Source organism: Oryzias latipes, chromosome 15, assembly GCF_053564925.1.
Source record: "Oryzias latipes strain Hd-rR chromosome 15, Olatipes_Hd-rR_3.1".
Classification (NCBI taxonomy): domain Eukaryota; kingdom Metazoa; phylum Chordata; class Actinopteri; order Beloniformes; family Adrianichthyidae; genus Oryzias; species Oryzias latipes.
Window position 1 is genome coordinate 26,588,223 of NC_136251.1, and position 17,343 is coordinate 26,605,565.

At 35.9% G+C, this 17,343-nt stretch overlaps 1 protein-coding gene across 6 annotated transcripts in view; it reads right to left on the minus strand.

Annotated features, from left to right (window-relative positions):
• Window positions 1-17,343, minus strand: part of khdrbs2 (KH domain containing, RNA binding, signal transduction associated 2) — a 72,606-nt gene that overhangs the window by 2,918 nt on the left and 52,345 nt on the right. For 3 of the 6 annotated variants that reach the window (XR_013647925.1, XR_013647924.1, XR_013647923.1), the window contains exons 7-11: window positions 8,230-8,312; window positions 6,311-6,369; window positions 4,543-4,639; window positions 1,553-1,592; window positions 688-756 (exon numbers count right to left, since the gene is read on the minus strand). Coding sequence is in view for 1 of the 6 variants with exons in the window: in XM_078932370.1 (XP_078788496.1) it covers window positions 4,545-4,639; window positions 6,311-6,369; window positions 8,230-8,312 (237 nt within the window). In the remaining 5 variants the exon portion in view is untranslated. Of the gene's footprint in view, window positions 1-687; window positions 757-1,552; window positions 1,593-2,542; window positions 4,640-6,310; window positions 6,370-8,229; window positions 8,313-17,343 lie in introns of those variants that run through there. The other 3 variants (XR_013647926.1, XR_013647927.1, XM_078932370.1) reach the window with 3 other exon arrangements.

Below are 17,343 nucleotides of genomic sequence, written 5' to 3' on the forward strand. Positions count from 1 at the left end.
GTTTTTGAGTGTTAACTGACTTCTATCCGTTGGATTAGGCTTCAGAAATGCATAAAAATCTCTGACAGACGTTCAGATTTTAGTTTTTTGGCTAAAAAGTAAGTAACACAACTCCTCGGAATAGTTTCAAGTTCAGTTACATTTTCTTATAATCTCTGCGCTTTGCAGCAGAATTATTCTCATAACATAATCAACCTCGAATGAGAAAAATCTCTTTGTTTTTTTGCTGTTGAGAGAGAACAGACCTTGTTTCAGGAAAAAAAAATCTTATAAATAATCTTTTTTTTTTTTTTTAGAAAAAATGGCTTAGTGACTACAATTATTTTCTTAAAATAAGAATTATCTGTAAGACATTTTTTTCTACCCCATTGGTAGATTTTTTTGCTCATTTTAAAAAATCTAAACATATTTAAAACATAAAATGCAATAAATAAATAATTAAAAAACTAAAAACAAAAGGGGTTTATACAAATATACACCTTGGCTATCAGAAGACGTATAACCCATTATTGCAATAGTAAAACCTGTCCAACACTAAAGGCCTTTAGCTCTCATCTGTTTGCTCAGTTGTTGGACAGAACAAGTTGAGAAAAAGAAGACAAAAAAAAGAAAACCTATAGAATTTTGACATATTTCTCTGGGGCCTGTGTTTGCAGGGCATTGTGGAGGGAACCTTTGAGCACATACCAAGATTGTGTCTTGCATATTGATGAGTGAAGGTAGTCATTGATCCTTTGTGTGATGTTTTTTGTTCTCCTATAAGAAGAAGACAGTAAAGATTCTGCATCAGCTCAGTATTGATGGCGTGTTTGCTTCAGCTATGGGACAAAATGCTGAAATATCAAAAATCTGTAAAATTAAAGTATTTCCCTACTTTTAAATTATCAAATTATTTAAAACATTTTATGTTTTACAATAAAAAAATGTTATTCACATTAACCAAAGTTTTTAGTAGTTTGAATTTTACGTAAGATTTATTTGCAATGGTTAGATTTATTTTAAACAAAATAAATTCTAAGAAAGAACAAATTGACACAGATGACTCAAAAAAATAATTTCTAAAGATATATAAAAAAAAAAAAGTTATAATTGACCAAGACACGCAATTTTAATAAAATCTGAACATTCACAACTTCTTTTTTTGGTTACCTTTTTATAAAGATGTTTTTTCTTTGTAACTTTCTAAATGTTGCCACATTGAATTTTACACATAAAAGGAAAGGAAATAGTTTAAAGACATTGCAGTTCTCATCCACAGATAATACACAAATTTGTCAAAACAAATCTTCCGAGATGTTTTTGTGCTTAAAAGGTCAAAATTGTGAACTTCACTGTTACTCAAACTGTTATTTTTTTTCATAATTGTAATTATTTGTTCATTGTGCTTTGTTATCGGATCCACTGAAACCCCACTATTTTGCACAATTCAATATAAACAAACTGGTTTCAGGACAGCATCTGAATAATTTCTATATAAAACACTTTAAGGACCAAAAAATGTTTTGCTGTAATAATGTGATCCTTGTTTTTTTTTTTTTTTTTTTTTACTCACCTGCTTTATTCCCTATTGCTCTCACCAAATCTTTGATCATCTATAGGAAAGAACACAAACACTGTCATAAAATAGTCATCATTTCCATCAACTAAACATTCTGCATGCAATATAAAATGTACAAAAAACAATTATTCCAACAGTGTGAAAAAAGTAAACCAATTCAATGCATTAGAATTCACTTTTAAAATTGATTTATTTAGATCACTAATGTGATGTTTAGATTGCTGAACATTTTTGGTTAAAATGTTTTCACAGTTTAACTGAATTCCTGAAGAATCTAGTTAGAGATGTGAAGCGGGTCTTTAGTTTTGGGGTTAAAACGAGCAGGTTTACTTTTTTTTTTAAAGTGGAAGTTAGAATTTGGAGATTAAATTAGGATTACCATTAAGGTTACCTGTTTAGAGTTAAGTCTTCTTTTCAGTCCCGTGACCTACACTCTTAATCAGAGTCAGGCTTGAGCTGTGCTAATCACAAAGGAGAATTCAAAAGGGCGGAATTGACTTGAGCCTCGGTGTTTAAAGCACGGAGAATGCATCTTTCTCAGATTAAATGACAGAAATGCAAAGAAGAGGTTAGAAAAGACATTGAAAGGTTACAAATAGCAATTAAAAGATTTGTTTTTTTCATTGAAATACTTCCAGAGGTCAGGCACTGATATCAGATCCTCCTTTAGGAGGTTATTATGACAATACATGAGGGCTTCTTACCTCTTTAAACCCCGTATCAATGTCAGAGTCAATGTCTGTTTATTAAGACTTGAAAGAATGGATTAAGAAAAGAAGCTTATTAGTTTAGAAGTAGTTAACGGATGTTCAAAGATGATTAAAAAAGGAATACAAATGTAATTTTAAACTGATTTATTTGGGAAAGTTTTAAAAAAAAATTTATGAGACATGTTAACTGTAACCTGCAAGTGAGGTTTTGGACAAAAAACAGAAAAATACCAGTTTAGCCTTTCATTTACAGCTACTAAAGTCTTCCACACTGTTGAGGTTTATGTTATTTTTATTAAATGCTTCAAGTACAAATACAAGTTACACAAAAGACAAAGCACTATATTCAATAACAAAACAATGCCAGTGACTGCTTTTAACCCAGGGAAACACAAAAAAAGGCTTTTGCACGATCACAATTTCACATCATTTGGCATTTATCAAAGTTACAATAGAACCGAGGGCCTTTTTTTGACTGTGCTATCGATCATGATGATGACACATACATGTGAGTGGAAACTGAAATATGAAATATTTGTTGCATTTAAAAACCAATCACCCTTTTAAAGTGTTCCCAGCGGTCTTTTAAAGATGATTTTCGCCAAAATCATCAAATCTGTGTAGTTTTTAATGACATAGTTTCTGCAGAGTGGCAGTAGTTCATTAAGAATCTGCCTCTGAGTTTTGGGCAGGACTGAAGGGGGGTACAACCCCATCCCCCTTCCCGTCACCCATCTGTATACACTCTTTCACAACCCCAACCTAACTTTTATGGTGCAACTAAAATGGCAAGAAACATCGGAGCTATCCAGCCGTACAGTTTTGAACCAGATGCCAGCTGGGACAAGGAAAACAAAGACGTACATGGCCGTCTTCAAGTGAATGTATCGGAATGGAGCGGTGAAGGGGGCTTGTGGCCCACCCAGCATGTTTTCTACGTAACAAATACAATCTTTATCAAGTTTATTTTTTCATCTGCTCCTGATTCCCAACAATTTGAAGAAAGAAATACACAGAAATGCCATTTTAATCTTAATTTTCTTAGTAAATGTCCTTCATCATGAGAAAAATTGCACAATAATATGTTAAAAACATGATTTTCATCAGAGTGGGTCTTTAAGGGAAGTTTGTGTGGTTTTAAATGTGTTTTGCTGTAAGAATAATTGAGAATTAGCAAACAAAAAACCACGACGGAAGCAAAAGGTTTGCAGAAAACTCAACAAAGAGAATTGCAAAATTAAAGGAAATGTTATGTGTACTGTTTGAATGTAAAGGACAGCTGCATATTAGCCAAGTGTTTAAAGTATGTGCCGTATAAGCGCCGCTGTAGCTGCTGCATAATCAGCCCCCCCCCCCCTTTAGCTTTCAATCACATTCGGACTAAATGTCTCAAAGACCCACAAAAGGTATGTGATCAGACCATCTTCAATCTTTTACCTGTGCACTTCCAGGCTTCAGGTAGCGGGATGAAAGAAAAGTACAGGCTATAAAATATGATGTTACAGCTAAAAGTGTTCTCACATAGGGTTCCATAAATCGTGCATGAGCCCAATTGCTTGGCTGTCCTGGCCGCGGGCAGAGAAGCCATTTTTTTCTACTCAGCCATTATAGAAGGGAGCATTCTGCACTCTTTTTTTGTAGTTTACCATCCACCTATAAATGAAAAAGAGAATGGGCTTTTGCTTATATTACCAGGGTGCATCTTTTGTGCAGAAAAAAAAGATGTTTTCCTTATTGAGCTAACTATATACGTACTCCTATGGTCTGTCACGTTGAGCTTCATGTGGTTTGCAGTTAAGTCTGCATTATGGCTTATGCTAAGCTGCTTTGAGGAAGCTTACTCGTGACATGGGGCGTCATATAATTGACACCATGACTTTTGAGAACCGTGCTCGGAAATGTTTAGGGAAACACACCATGAATACCAAAGTCCCTCTGAAGTAGCTCTTCTTCGGAGTGAGCACACTATCCAAACAAAGCAGTCAAAGCACTATATGTTAAATGGAACCCAATCTGTAATCATTAAAATTACTTTTGTTGAGGAGGGGGGTAACACATTTTTAATACCAGATAAGGATGTTTGAATGCCATAAATGAGACTTAATTCTGTAAATAACACTTGAGAATATTGCAGGTTGCTTTCCTGTTCTTTGTAAGCATAACTTTATTGTCTTTCCATTGCCGCCACGAGTGGGACAGAAGATGAATGTCACATGACTTAATGAAGTATTAGAAAAAGTATGAGTAAAGTAGTAGTTCACATTTCTGGAGCACCTTTAGTATCTGCCATAGGGATTTTTTCTGTAGGAGCCTCTTGTCAGACGTAAAGTCGGCGCTTTGAGAGTGGCTCGGGTGACCGTCCATTCCTCCTCTGCAAAAACACATAAAGAGCTTTTATATGTCTGGCTGTGAAATTTAACAATGTTGATCACGCAAGAGAAAAAAGTTAGGGGAATAACACATGTCTTTGTCCACGAATAAACCAATACTGAGATCAGAGTCAGCAGCTCCTTCCTTAGAGCAAAAGGACATGAAGTTGGCTACCTCTGCTGTGTGAGACGTGGCTCTGCTTCAAATAAGAGAGCGTTTATGAAGCAGAAAATCAAATCATTGCCCCCCTGGTTTTGGTTTGGTCGGAGCTCTACACCCCAGCATTGCATTGACAATGAATGAGAGCACAAACTAGCAGGAGCACCCAGTTTTTCAACTCTTGGATGGGACATGGCAGCTCAATATTGAGCAGTGCGTGTTGAATCTACAAAGCTCTAATGAGTTAATTTTTCATGAATAATTTCAAGAAATAAACAAATTCTTCACTTATAAATGTAGAAAAGTACAATGAAAATCTGAAAAATCTCAATTTTTGTATTGATTGTAATATACTTAATTTTGCTTTGAAACCCTTTCAAGATTTTAGAAGCATTTTATAATTTTGTAGATTCAAAATGTTAAATGTTATACATTATTTTAAGTGAAAAATATTTTAATTTAATATTTTTATTTACAGATATTATTTTAAAATCAATATGTCCAAAAGTAGCCTCTAAATGCCCAATATTGATTTTCATATATGTTATTTTTTCTAATTTCACAGTGAACTTCATTTGCTAAATGTCTTACCAAAAATCGCAATTTCTGGAAAATGAATCAATAATATTACAAATTTAGAATAATTTATTTTGTATGGTTACGTATATATTTTACACTAATCTATAATTCATACATTTTCATATTTATTAAATATATTTTGTAGTTCTGAAAAAGCTGCATTTATAGGACCAAAAATGTAAAGAGATGAAAATAAAATACTTTGATTCCGTTGCAGCTTTAAGATATATTCAAAAATGAGGTTAGGAGTGGCCCTCTGAAATAAACTTTTAGGGCAAATACCCAACAGGCAAAACACTCCACCTTTCAGAACAGTCACAGTTTTAGTTTTATGTGATTGCACTGACTCATTTATATTTTCGGTAAAATGCAGATCACAGTCAGGCAGGTAGAAAGAGTGAAGCAAGCAGAAGGGCCCCCTCAGGTCAGGAAGACTTAGAGTGGGCTGTTTCTGCAGCTTTCTTTTTTTTTTTCCTTCCTTTGTCTCTTAGCAGGAGCAGCAGTCAGAGACACACAAGAATGTTTTTCAAAGCCCCACACTGTGCCTCCAATGTAAGTTTATTTCCTGCGATAACAGCATGCTTTCTCTTTTTTTAATCGCAGAAAATATCATATGCTGCTTTACATTCTCATAGAAATTATTAGCAAAAAACTGTTGTGCTGGTTGCTGCCATAGTTTTAGCTTACAGCTCTGATTCATGGACAACTCAAAAGAATGTGTGGGATTGAATATGAATGTAAAAATAGCTGAAAAATATAAACCACCCATGCTTTAGTTTTAACAGTGTTGTTTGGCTCCCACAGTACAAAACACTCTTCAGTGAGTGGCAGCACAAAAAAAATACGTTTATGGAAATGAGGGTGACTCATATCTGGGTGAGTGATCTTCATCTAATAAAATTCACTTTTTATCTGATAATTCAGTTATTCTTACCATAGTTGTTGTAGGATTCATCACTGGTTCCAAGTCCATAGGTATAATACTCTGAACTGCTACGGAAGACAGGGTTAAAACACAAGTTAAATATTGAATGTGTAGTGTTGATGCAAAAAACTAATGCAAACAAGCTTTGCCACTCCCATTTTAGCATCTCTTCATTGGCTCCCAGTTCGCTTACGCATTGATTTTAAAATTCTCCTATTTGTTTTTAAATGTCTCAATGGACTCGCCCCAAAATATCTGTCTGACCTGATTCAGGTGTACAATCCCCCCCGCTCCCTTAGGTCAACAAATCAGACACAGCTGGTCGTCTCGAAGACCAGGAGAAAACTGAGAGGTGACCGAGCCTTCTCAGTCTTCGGACCAAAAATCTGGAACGAATTGCCCCTGTACCTCAGACAGATAGACTCACTCAGTATTTTTAAATCTGCTCTTAAAACACATTTTTTCACTTTGGCTTTTAACTGAGTTGGAATCCGGACTTATTTTATGTGTTTTATGCTTTATATTTTCATGTGCTTTTATTATTTTTTGTATTGTTCAGCACTTTGGTGAACCTTGTTCTGTTTAAAGTGCTTTATAAATAAAGTTGAGTTGAGTTGAGTTGAGTTTACATTATTTCTAATAATAAATAATAGATGCAATACTTAAAAAAACATCAGCTAAAAAAAAATCACAATTGAAGAGTTTTTACACTATGATTTAATAATACTATCTGTGCAAATCGCTACTTAAATGTTTTTTTCTGCAATATTTTTTCTATTTTCAGAGGAACTGTACAAGGGTTTAAGCAAACAAAGTGAAATGGACCAAATTGTATTTAGTGTTTCCTTAATCCTACGTTCACACTGGGCTCGGAAACACTTCCGATAAAAAGTCTATGTTAACGCGCGTATATGCAAAATTTTGGCTATCCATGTTTTAAGGTCAATTTTTCGGCAAATTGCGCAGCCATTTAGTGCATGTTAAAAGTTACATCAGTTGACTTTTGACCAATCAGGGACTGTGAAAGAAGAAGCCTGGAGCAAGATTTACGAGATTTGCATCGCTGTGACATTTCGCACCAAACCTCTTCCAATTGTGAGGACATGCACCAGTTAAGTGGTAAATGGCGAATACTTGTACAGCGCTTTTCTACCTTGGTTGAAGGACCAAAGTGCTTTACAGTTACACTCCCGTTCACCCATTCGCACACACATTCACACACTTATGGCGGCTCCCTGGTGAACACTGGCGCCAACCGATAACCTCCAGAGTCAATGTGGGGTTCAGTGTCTTGCCCAATGACACTTCGACACATGGGTGGGTAAGGCAGAACCAAACCTGCGATCTCCTGATCAGAGATTGACAGCCCTACCATTGCACCAGTAGCAACAGTCCAGCATGAACACCGTATGCTAAAAGCGTGTTCAAGAATGCCTGCTGAGCATTTTCTTGAAAACGTCTCACATGTCTGGTTTTGAAAAAGGACGCTATCCATCACTACTAAGTCCAAATCTATGATTGTTCAAAGCTCAACAGGTTTAACTTTCAACGAGCATTCAATGGCCGCAGGTTTGTACAAAGAGCCTGAAATTGCACTTTAAAACTTGTGTAGTGACGCATAAACGCAAGAGTTTTAAATGTGGAAGCCCGATCATGCAGATATGCAATTACATAGACTCTTCATTGGAAGTGGTTGGTTGAATTTCAAGCCCGGTGTGAACGTAGCATCAGAATCAGCGGACTCACTTTGATCATGTGAATGGTAGAAGAGTTACGGTATGTCAAAGAGCGTGTGCTATTCAGGTGTCGCCGGTGACGTCTCCGGGGTTAAAGGGTTAATATGCTAAAATATGTCTTTGACAGTAAAGAACTAATTTTTTCTACGTTTATATGGTAGTTGTGTGTGTGTGTGTGTGCATTGACGGTACCTCTTTGCTTGACTGTTGTAGCTGTCATCATAGATTTCATAACTTTCATCATCATACTCCCCTCCGTATCCATCATCGTACCCCTGCAAGGAAAAAGGAAGCAAACATTGCAGGGACAAGTTAGAAAAAAAGCGACCACCTAGATGGTGTTTATATGCTTGAGAGCGCACAGATAGAGCCAGATGAAATGGCTGGCTGCGTGCTACATAAACCATTCAACTGTCAGACAGTCCTCTGTAGCGTCCAGGGGAGGCAAATAGGTAGACTCTAGCTTTAACCATGTGGAAACTGGCTGGTAGACGCCAATTTGAAGTGGCTCCATCTGCATGTTTGGATGTTTGAAGTCCCTGGCAATCCAAGGAAAAAACTCTGGGATTTATTCGTGTTTGTATTTCATTCTATGTTTTTCAGGGAATTGGCTCTTCGTCTTTTTTTTTTTTTTAAACCTTATTGCCTTGAAATGCAGAAATACAGGCAATTAACATGACTGTGGCAAACAAAAACAAGTGTTGAGATTTGGCACATTTCAGCAGTTAAAGAATTGAAGACAGAGAAGAAGAGCATCCATATATGTCTCATTTATATACACCCACATGCACACCCATCTTTACTCATATATATATAAATATACCTATACATACTCATATGCTTGCACATCCATGTATACAGATAGTCATATGTGCATGTGCAAAATGAAGGCCTTAGAATGATGACATTCGTTCAAAAACGTAAAAAAACGTTATTCAAACATAGTAGTAGTCGCTACCATCCATCTTTTCTAAAGAATATCCATTTTTAGTAGTAGTTCATGTAAATTTGTTTTCATTTTTGTATCCACTTGGCTACTGTTGGTTGTTTTGGTTTTAGCCAATTTAGAGTAATGATCTTGCCACCATCATTATGTAAAATATGACACTGGTCATTAAAAAAACAGGTCAATTTCAAAGATTCATTGTTGTAGAAATCTAGAAAGACTACAAGAGGATCCATAGGTGCAGTCGATCTGTCCTTGTTATTTTCTCTATCTTCTTTTTTAAGCTCCCAGTATATGGTCTGAAATGGCTCTTTTTAAATAAAAACTTTTCAAAATATTATTTTTTTCTTTCACATCTACTCAATTTTATCATAAAACGATGCTGCATTTCTGACGCTAAAAGTAGTTTTTTTTTTTTTTATAGTTTTGACGAAACATTTCTATCAAATCCTTACTGGGGTAAATAATCCTGTTCCAGATAGTTGGGTGTTTTACATTACAGCTGGGAACTTCTGGATAGGATTGCTCTTTTTTGTGTGCAAATTGTCATATAGTGTGCCATCAGAAGCAAGCTAATGAAATAACTACGTTGAAAAAGATCCATCCGACGGTGTACTCAGAGCAATATTCTATAATAATACAATTCAAAGCACTAAATTAGTTTCTCAGGCTTATTGCTAATAAAAAAAAAGTACACCATTTTTCATTTCTACGGCTAAATATAAAAGGACGAACACAATTTTTCTGTCTGTATCAGTTTTTTTTCAAATAAAGGAAATGAAAATGAGGAAAAAACAAAACAAATAAGCTGATGATAGATTTTTGAAAGATAGGCAGACAATACTGGTTTTTCATGTAACCAAATGAAGTCACAGGCATTTCATTAGGCCAGGACTTTCAGTCAGTTTGTCGATAAAAGAGGGGGCAAAACAGGTCACTTTGTATCAGTGTATCTGGGCAGAGATGAATGTAAAACAATCAATACTTAAATTCATAGATTTAGCTATTCAACTTGAGTCTATAATGCCTTTTATTGATTACAGTTCTTAGTGGAGCTTATCTCATTGTTGGAACTAATTCACGTTTGGGCCTTGAACTACAACAGGGGTCTCCGTTGATGTCAAATTGTTGCTGAGGAAACACAACAAACCAATTTGCTCTGTATGACCCACTCTGATGAAAAAAGTGTTTTTGGTGTGTTCTTGTGGCATTCTTTCTTTTGGAGAACACATATAAGGAAAAGTAAGCTCAAAATTGAATTTCGGAGTTTTTTTGAATTCAAACTGTCGTAAAACAGGAGCAGACAAAAAACGTCATTTCAAAAAGAGCCTCTTTGTGCGACTCAAAAATAGCTCCCTGCTCCACAACGGAGGGGGGGGGGGTTACTCCACACCAGCATCCAAAACTCAGATGCAAATTTCTAATGAACAAGTGCCGCCCTGCAGAGACTATGTCCTAGAAAATGACATATTTTTGAATTTTGAAAAAACTGCATAATCATGGATAAAAGACCGTGCTCTTAGAATAAATCAAGATAATTGTAATGGCTCAGCAAAGCTTTATAGCAGTTTTCAGAGAGGCATCTGCTGCAATACATGGTAAAACTAGAGGCATCTGGACTGTTTTTTATGTTTATGACTGTTTATAATGAAACTCAGTGAAAAAAGCACCTTAAAATTGAATTTCTTAGAATATGCACTAGTAGATAATTCTGTCTGTTTTAAAGTCATTCTCGAAAGTTTATTGTTCATGAAACACCATATAGCAAAACTGTCTAAAGTTTGTATTATATCAAGACAATCACCTCCACTTTTCCATTGCTTACAGAGATTCAATTAAAATTTAAATCTGTTTTCCAGAATAGTATTTTGGCTCTTATCACTTTTTTGTTTTCACTTGTATATTTCTAAAATATCTTTAAACAACACAGTTTCCCTGAGCTAATGCTCTCATCACAGCTGCTTCCATTTATGGCTGTGTTCTCTGAGCGATCAAGTTTTATGATCTGAGACAAGTGCTGAGATGACTGCCTTTTCTTGGACTGGATGTGAGGAAGCAAGAGGAAACCGATAAAAGCACAAAATGCCATTTCACCTCCTCTTTAAACTTTCCCTGATCTCTGTGTACAATTTTCGGTCTGTCATGTGTTACGTATGACCATTGATCTAGGCAATGGCCGGTGTATTACTCTTTTATTTCTGTTTACATTTGCAATCTATTACATTTCATGTCCTTCTAGGATTGTAAGATCTTTTGTGTGTGTGTGAGAGGATTTGATCCCCAGTCTCTGCCTCTAGCGTTCTCTTCTTACTCTCTTCTCTCACTCTTCACATTTTTTGCACTTTGGGTGGTGCAGACCATTGAATCTAATTTTAAATTCCATTTTTTAACAATTATTGGCTGGCCACCTTTGCTACAGCTCGGTGAAAATGTCAGGATTGCCTGTGTCAGATAACACTGTGAGAAAATCTCCATTGACCCCAAGATATGATAGTTATTGCTAAGAAATCATCACAGTTAAATTATAGTCATCATAAACAAACACAAAATAGTTGTTTTTTTAATGTATTGATTTAAAATTGCTGAGGAAAAATCAAATGAAGAACCTTTTCAAATTTTACTTCAAGTCACAGTTCGTGTTTTGCGATAATCTTTCAGTTTGACGTGGCAAAACTGTGTTTGTACTCTTGTGATTCAACCTGAAAGATCAAATAATTTACATTTGCCATAAAGTTTAATGTATTATTAAGCGATGAAGGACATGCTGCTGGCTCCTCACTTGTATTAGTCCAAGTTAACCAAACTTTGATTGTGAAAGTTAGGTGGAAAATTCTGCAAAATTGGAACAAAACTGCGAAACTGTCTCTCCTCATAAATTTGACTAAGTGTTAGATTTCAGTGTGTGGCGTTAACTATCAAGTTAAGTCAAAACAGATGCAGCAGGTGTCCACAGTGCAAATTATACACTCAGAGATGAAGGTCTGAACACACCCAGACACCTCAGCAAACTGACTTTCTCAACACCTCCACTAAAGTGCCAAAATTAAGTAAGTGCTTTGATTGCACAGCACCGTTTTTTCATCAGGTGTTAAGCAGGTAAGTTGAGACATGATTGCATTTGGGATGCAGCATGTCCATGTAAACAACAGACTTTAAGGGGAGCAATGAACACAAAATCCAGTAAAAGACAACCGGTGGGGGGGAAAAAAAGTGTTTTCACTGTAGCAAAGCAGAGTTGGATGCATAATCGAGCAGAAAGGGACGAAAACAAAACATCGCACAAGGGAAAAATGTCAGGGATATGGAACTTTTTTTGCTGTGCTAAAGTCGAACATCCTATATAGTGAATAGTTAAGTAAACAAAAGCTTTAAAGCACAAATGCTCAGGATTATCTGTCACTTCAGCGCTGCACTGATTTCTTTGTTTTTAGCTTTATCTTCATTTTTGATTTCTTTTGATTTTTTTTGTGTTCCTCTCTCAGGATTTCTGTTCAGCCTTTTGTATTTAGGTTATCCTGAGTATTTGTTCTACTTATTGCTCTGTTTGGAACTTGATTTTTGAGTTTATGTACTGATTTTTGCTCACAACTGGCTTCATATCCTGACCTCTGTTTTTGTCTTTGCCTTTGGTCTTGGATGGATTCTTGCTTCACAACACATGTGTACGCCTTGTTTCACTGCTTTATTTCCGTGTTCATTTGTTTATTTATCCACAGGGTTCAGTTTTGCGCTCTTTTACTTTGTCAACGCCAAAGCGTTCTGCCATGCTGACTGTGCAGGGCCTTTTGATTTCTTTTCAAAAAAAAAATCTAGATCTCTAAAGAAGGGATCATAAAAACAAACTTCTTTCAGGTCATCAAGTTTGACTGAGACCCAAAAAGCTTGGCAAAAACCAAGATCATGCAAAACAGGAAAAAAATGAAAGAATAACCTTATCCAGAATTAGAAGACATCAAAATGGGACAAAAAGCTTTAGAGAGTATAAATCTCTGTTAATCCATCTATCAAACTTTTTATAAAAGTACTTTTCATGTAAATAACACAAAATTTTACATACCCAAGTACAATAAAATACAAACACACACTATATCAAAATACAAAAGAAAATTATTACAGATTAAATAGAAACAGTGATCAAATGTAATAAATTGAAATGCTGTTGTCTATTAAAAAAAATCTAAGCAGGGAAAGGTAACAGTGGAGATAAAAATATATTAATATGAATAGATAAAAATGCTAAAAAACATAAAAAGATGGAAATACATAAATTAAATACACAAAAACAAGTTAGTGTAATAAAATAATGAATAAGGCAATGACTAAAATATATAAATCAAAGCACCTCCTGCTTATATTCAAAGCTTTATTAAAAATATCAACATACAGTCAGGACCATAAATATTTGGACAGAGACACATTTTTTCTAATTTAGTTTCTGTACATTACCACAGTAAAGGTACTTTAGAAACGATTTTTTTCAACAAATAACTTCTATACTAAACTGTCACATGATAACTTTAATCATCAATGTGAATAGAAGGCTTCAAATTGCGGAGATTAGCCCCGCCCACCGCGACCCGAGTAATTGGATTGAACGGGAGAAAATTTAAAATGATTATGAAAAACATACAAAGTACAGTCAGACAAATAGCAACTCAGGTGTATTTCACTGCTCTTCAGACTGGGCCCCTGCATCCTGACTCCGCTCTGCAGTGTTTTCTATTTTGAAGCCCGCGGTGCAGGTGTGTTTGTTCGGGAGAAGAGCATAGTGATAGGCAGTTGTTGTCACTCTTTTTTCTGTGGGTTTTAGAGAAACTCAAAATTGCAAGATGATTTGCACGTACAAAATGTAAATTTGGCAAGCTGTTTTACGTACGTGTAAATATTAAACCGCAACGTTATTGATGCACAGGTAGAGAAGAAGCGGAGTGACTTTTTAGCCAATCAGAATGCAGAACGCAATACACAATGCAAATCCGTGAAGTAGCGAAACTGTGAAAAGTAAACCGTGTTATAGCGAGGGATCACTGTATTGGGTTGAAAACCCTTTGTTGGCAATGACAGCCTGAAGTCTTGAACTCATGGACATCACCAGATGCTGGGTTTTCTCCTTCTGAATGCTCTGCCAGGCCTTTACTGCAGCGGCTTTCAGTTGCTGTTTGTTTGCCTTTCTGTCTGAAGTTTAGTCTTCAAAAAGTGAAGCCCAGACCATCACACTGCCTCCACCGTGTTTTACTGATGATGTAGTGTGCTTTGGATCATGAGCTTCTCCACGCCTTCTCCATACCTTTCTCTTGGCATCATTCTGGTAGAGGTGGATTTTGGTTTCATCTGTCCAAAGAATGTTTTTCCACAACTGTGCTGGCTTTTTTAGAGGCTTTTTAGCAAAGTCAAATCTAACCTTCCTATTCTTATGAGTGGCTTGCATCTTGCAGTGTACCCTCTGTATCTACTTTCATGCAGTCTTGTTTTTATGGTAGACTTGGATATTGATCCGCCTACCTCCTGGAGAGTGTTGTTCACTTGGTTGGCTGTTGTGAATGGGTTCCTTTTCACTATGGAAATGATTCTGCGATCATCCACCACTGTTGTCTTCTGTGGACGTCCAGGTCTTTTTGCGTTGCTGAGTTCACCAGTGCTTTCTTTCTTTCTCAGGATGTACCACACTGTTGATTTTGCCACTCCTAATACTGTGACAATTTCCTGCATGTTTTTTTTCTTTTTTCTCAGCTTAATGATGGCTCCTTTCACCTGCATGGAGAGCTCCTTTGACCGCATGTTGTCTGTTCACAGCAAAATCTTCAAAATGCAAGCACGAGTCCTCTAATCAACTCCAGGCCCTTTATCTGCTTCACTCATAATGACCTAACAAGGGAATTGCTCACACCTGCCCATGCAATAGCATGGAAGTCAATTGTCCAATTACTTACAAGCTCATGAAATGAAGGGATTGTGTTTAAAAAATGCTTTTTCTTCCCACATTTTTATACAATCTTTTTGTTCAACCCATTTTATTTAAAATTCACTGTGGTAATGTACAGAAACAAAATTAGAAAGAATGTGTCTCTGACCAAATATTTATGGTTTTGACTGTATATTTGTTGATTAAATATAGGTTTTCAAATCTTGAAATATGCAGAATCTTCCAGGACATTCTGGAGACTACTCCACAGATGAGGAACAAAAACGCAGCCTCACCGTGCATTTTGGTATTTGAAGAGGAAATTGTTAGCAAACCAGCACCTGGGAGTTCTGGGGGGGATTATAAGTAAAAGAGGGCTGAGACTATCAAGAAATTTAAAACTAACGAAAGAACCCTACACATCAATTCTGTAGAAGACAGGCAGCCAGTGCAAAGATTTTAAAATCTGAATAATGTGAGCGCATCTCCTAGTTCCTGTTAGGAGGTGAGCGGCTGAGCTCCGAGCTAACTCAAGTTTGTTATTAGACTGCTCTGGAAAGCCAGAATTTCCCTAAAATCCAGAATATTATGGAAATGTAACTTATTTAGGACTGGATAACAGAAATCCGCATGTATTTTTAAGCATCTGGTAAAAACAGGCAGGAGATGTATTGTTTTGAGTTTAATTATCCAACACTTTAAGCGGAAAGGTTGTAGGATTACTAGAAATGAAAAATGGTTGAAAAACCTTCAGGAGATTAAACAAACTTCGAATAGACAACCTTTAAACTGATACGAGATCTACACAAACGTGACCTTCATTGAGAAGTCAGGGGAAATCTTTAGGGGATTCTTCTTGCCAGCAAGCACAAACAAAGGCTCGAGCAAGTCTGAAATCAATCTTGTGCAAATATACAAAAAAAAATTGGCCTCATGTGGTAAACAATTGTCTTTAACATAGGAAAGTTTTGACTTTTCTTCAAGATTCCTACATTTGATATATAAATATTCAAAACCAAATCACAATCTGTATAAAAGTTTGAGGTAAAAATTGAATACGATGGATTTAAAATTCACAATTTTCTGAACACTTCCCAGCACCCACAAACTAAAGGTTTTGACATAATCAAACATCAAGTCCCGAAGGCGATTTAACAGAAATGATGGGGACAACATATTTTTTGTGGAATATCCTGGTTTTTTATGATATACAATACAGACCAAAAGTTTGGACACACCTGCTTTTTCAAATGAATGGTAAGGTGTGTCCAAACTTTTGGTCTGTAATGTATGTAGAACATTAATTCCTTTTTAGTGTTTTTTTTTAATGTCAGTAACAAGGTCATTTTATTCTTGAAGCCTAGCTATAGACATAGTGGAACAATCAGACTGAAACACACATCTGAATTTTTTTTTTTTTGCAATTTAATAACAAGGTGATATGTGAATAAATAAAACATGAATGATGAACCAGATGAGATGAGAAACCTGAAAGCTCAGATTGCCATTTAGACTTTTTCTTGTCACAGGTAATCATCCTGTCAGAGAGCAAACATTTTGAATGTGCCAGATCACTTTATTTACCAAGCTCACACCTTCATATAAACTGATCTGTACAAAAGCAAAGCCACATATTCAGTCAAATGTTTTATTCATGACAGAAGAGATGAGCCTCAGAAGACAAAATGTTCTTGCAAACAGCCTAACCTGAAAGTGAAGCAAGGCCAAAGTGTGTGCAGAACAGAAAACTCTGTTTTTCTCCTCAGGTATTTGTTGCATCTTGCTCATTTACAGAGATTTAGTGGGATTTCATGAGTCTCACTTTCGTTTTCATCATGATCTAATCCCCTTCTAATCCTTTCCAAGCTTGTAATTCAAAACGGAGCTCTTCAATGAGACCCACCAGTCTCCAATTCCCAATTACATTTAAAAATGGAAAAAATAAACATTTAGGAGAGAAACAATTAAAACCAGGTTTCAACAACACACTGTTTCTCTAAGTAGCAACAAAATAGATTCTAAACAGGTGGGTTATTTTAATATTGTATAGCACATACACTGTGACATGTCTACATGCCCTCATCTCCTGTATTATAATGCTTATTCCAACTATTTTTGTGCCTATGTGGCTCTATTTTTGAGGACATAAAATGAATCAATGTAAGTCAGGGATTATGTCAGGGATTAGCTAGTTCAGGGGATTTCCATTACTTTTCCTACCCGGCAGACTCAGACACATGTGTTTATTTGTAATTACTCTCCTAGCAACCCCAATCAAAAATTGGCCACACTGGACCACAGCTGTAAAGCAATCCATGGATTCATTTCAGATGGATTATAAGAAGTAGAGCATTCTGAAATGAAATGAAACTGAGTAAAATGGGAAGTACTGATAAAGTTACATATGAGTATAAAGCAAAGTTGTTAGAATTTATCTCTATGTATTTATCAACAACAT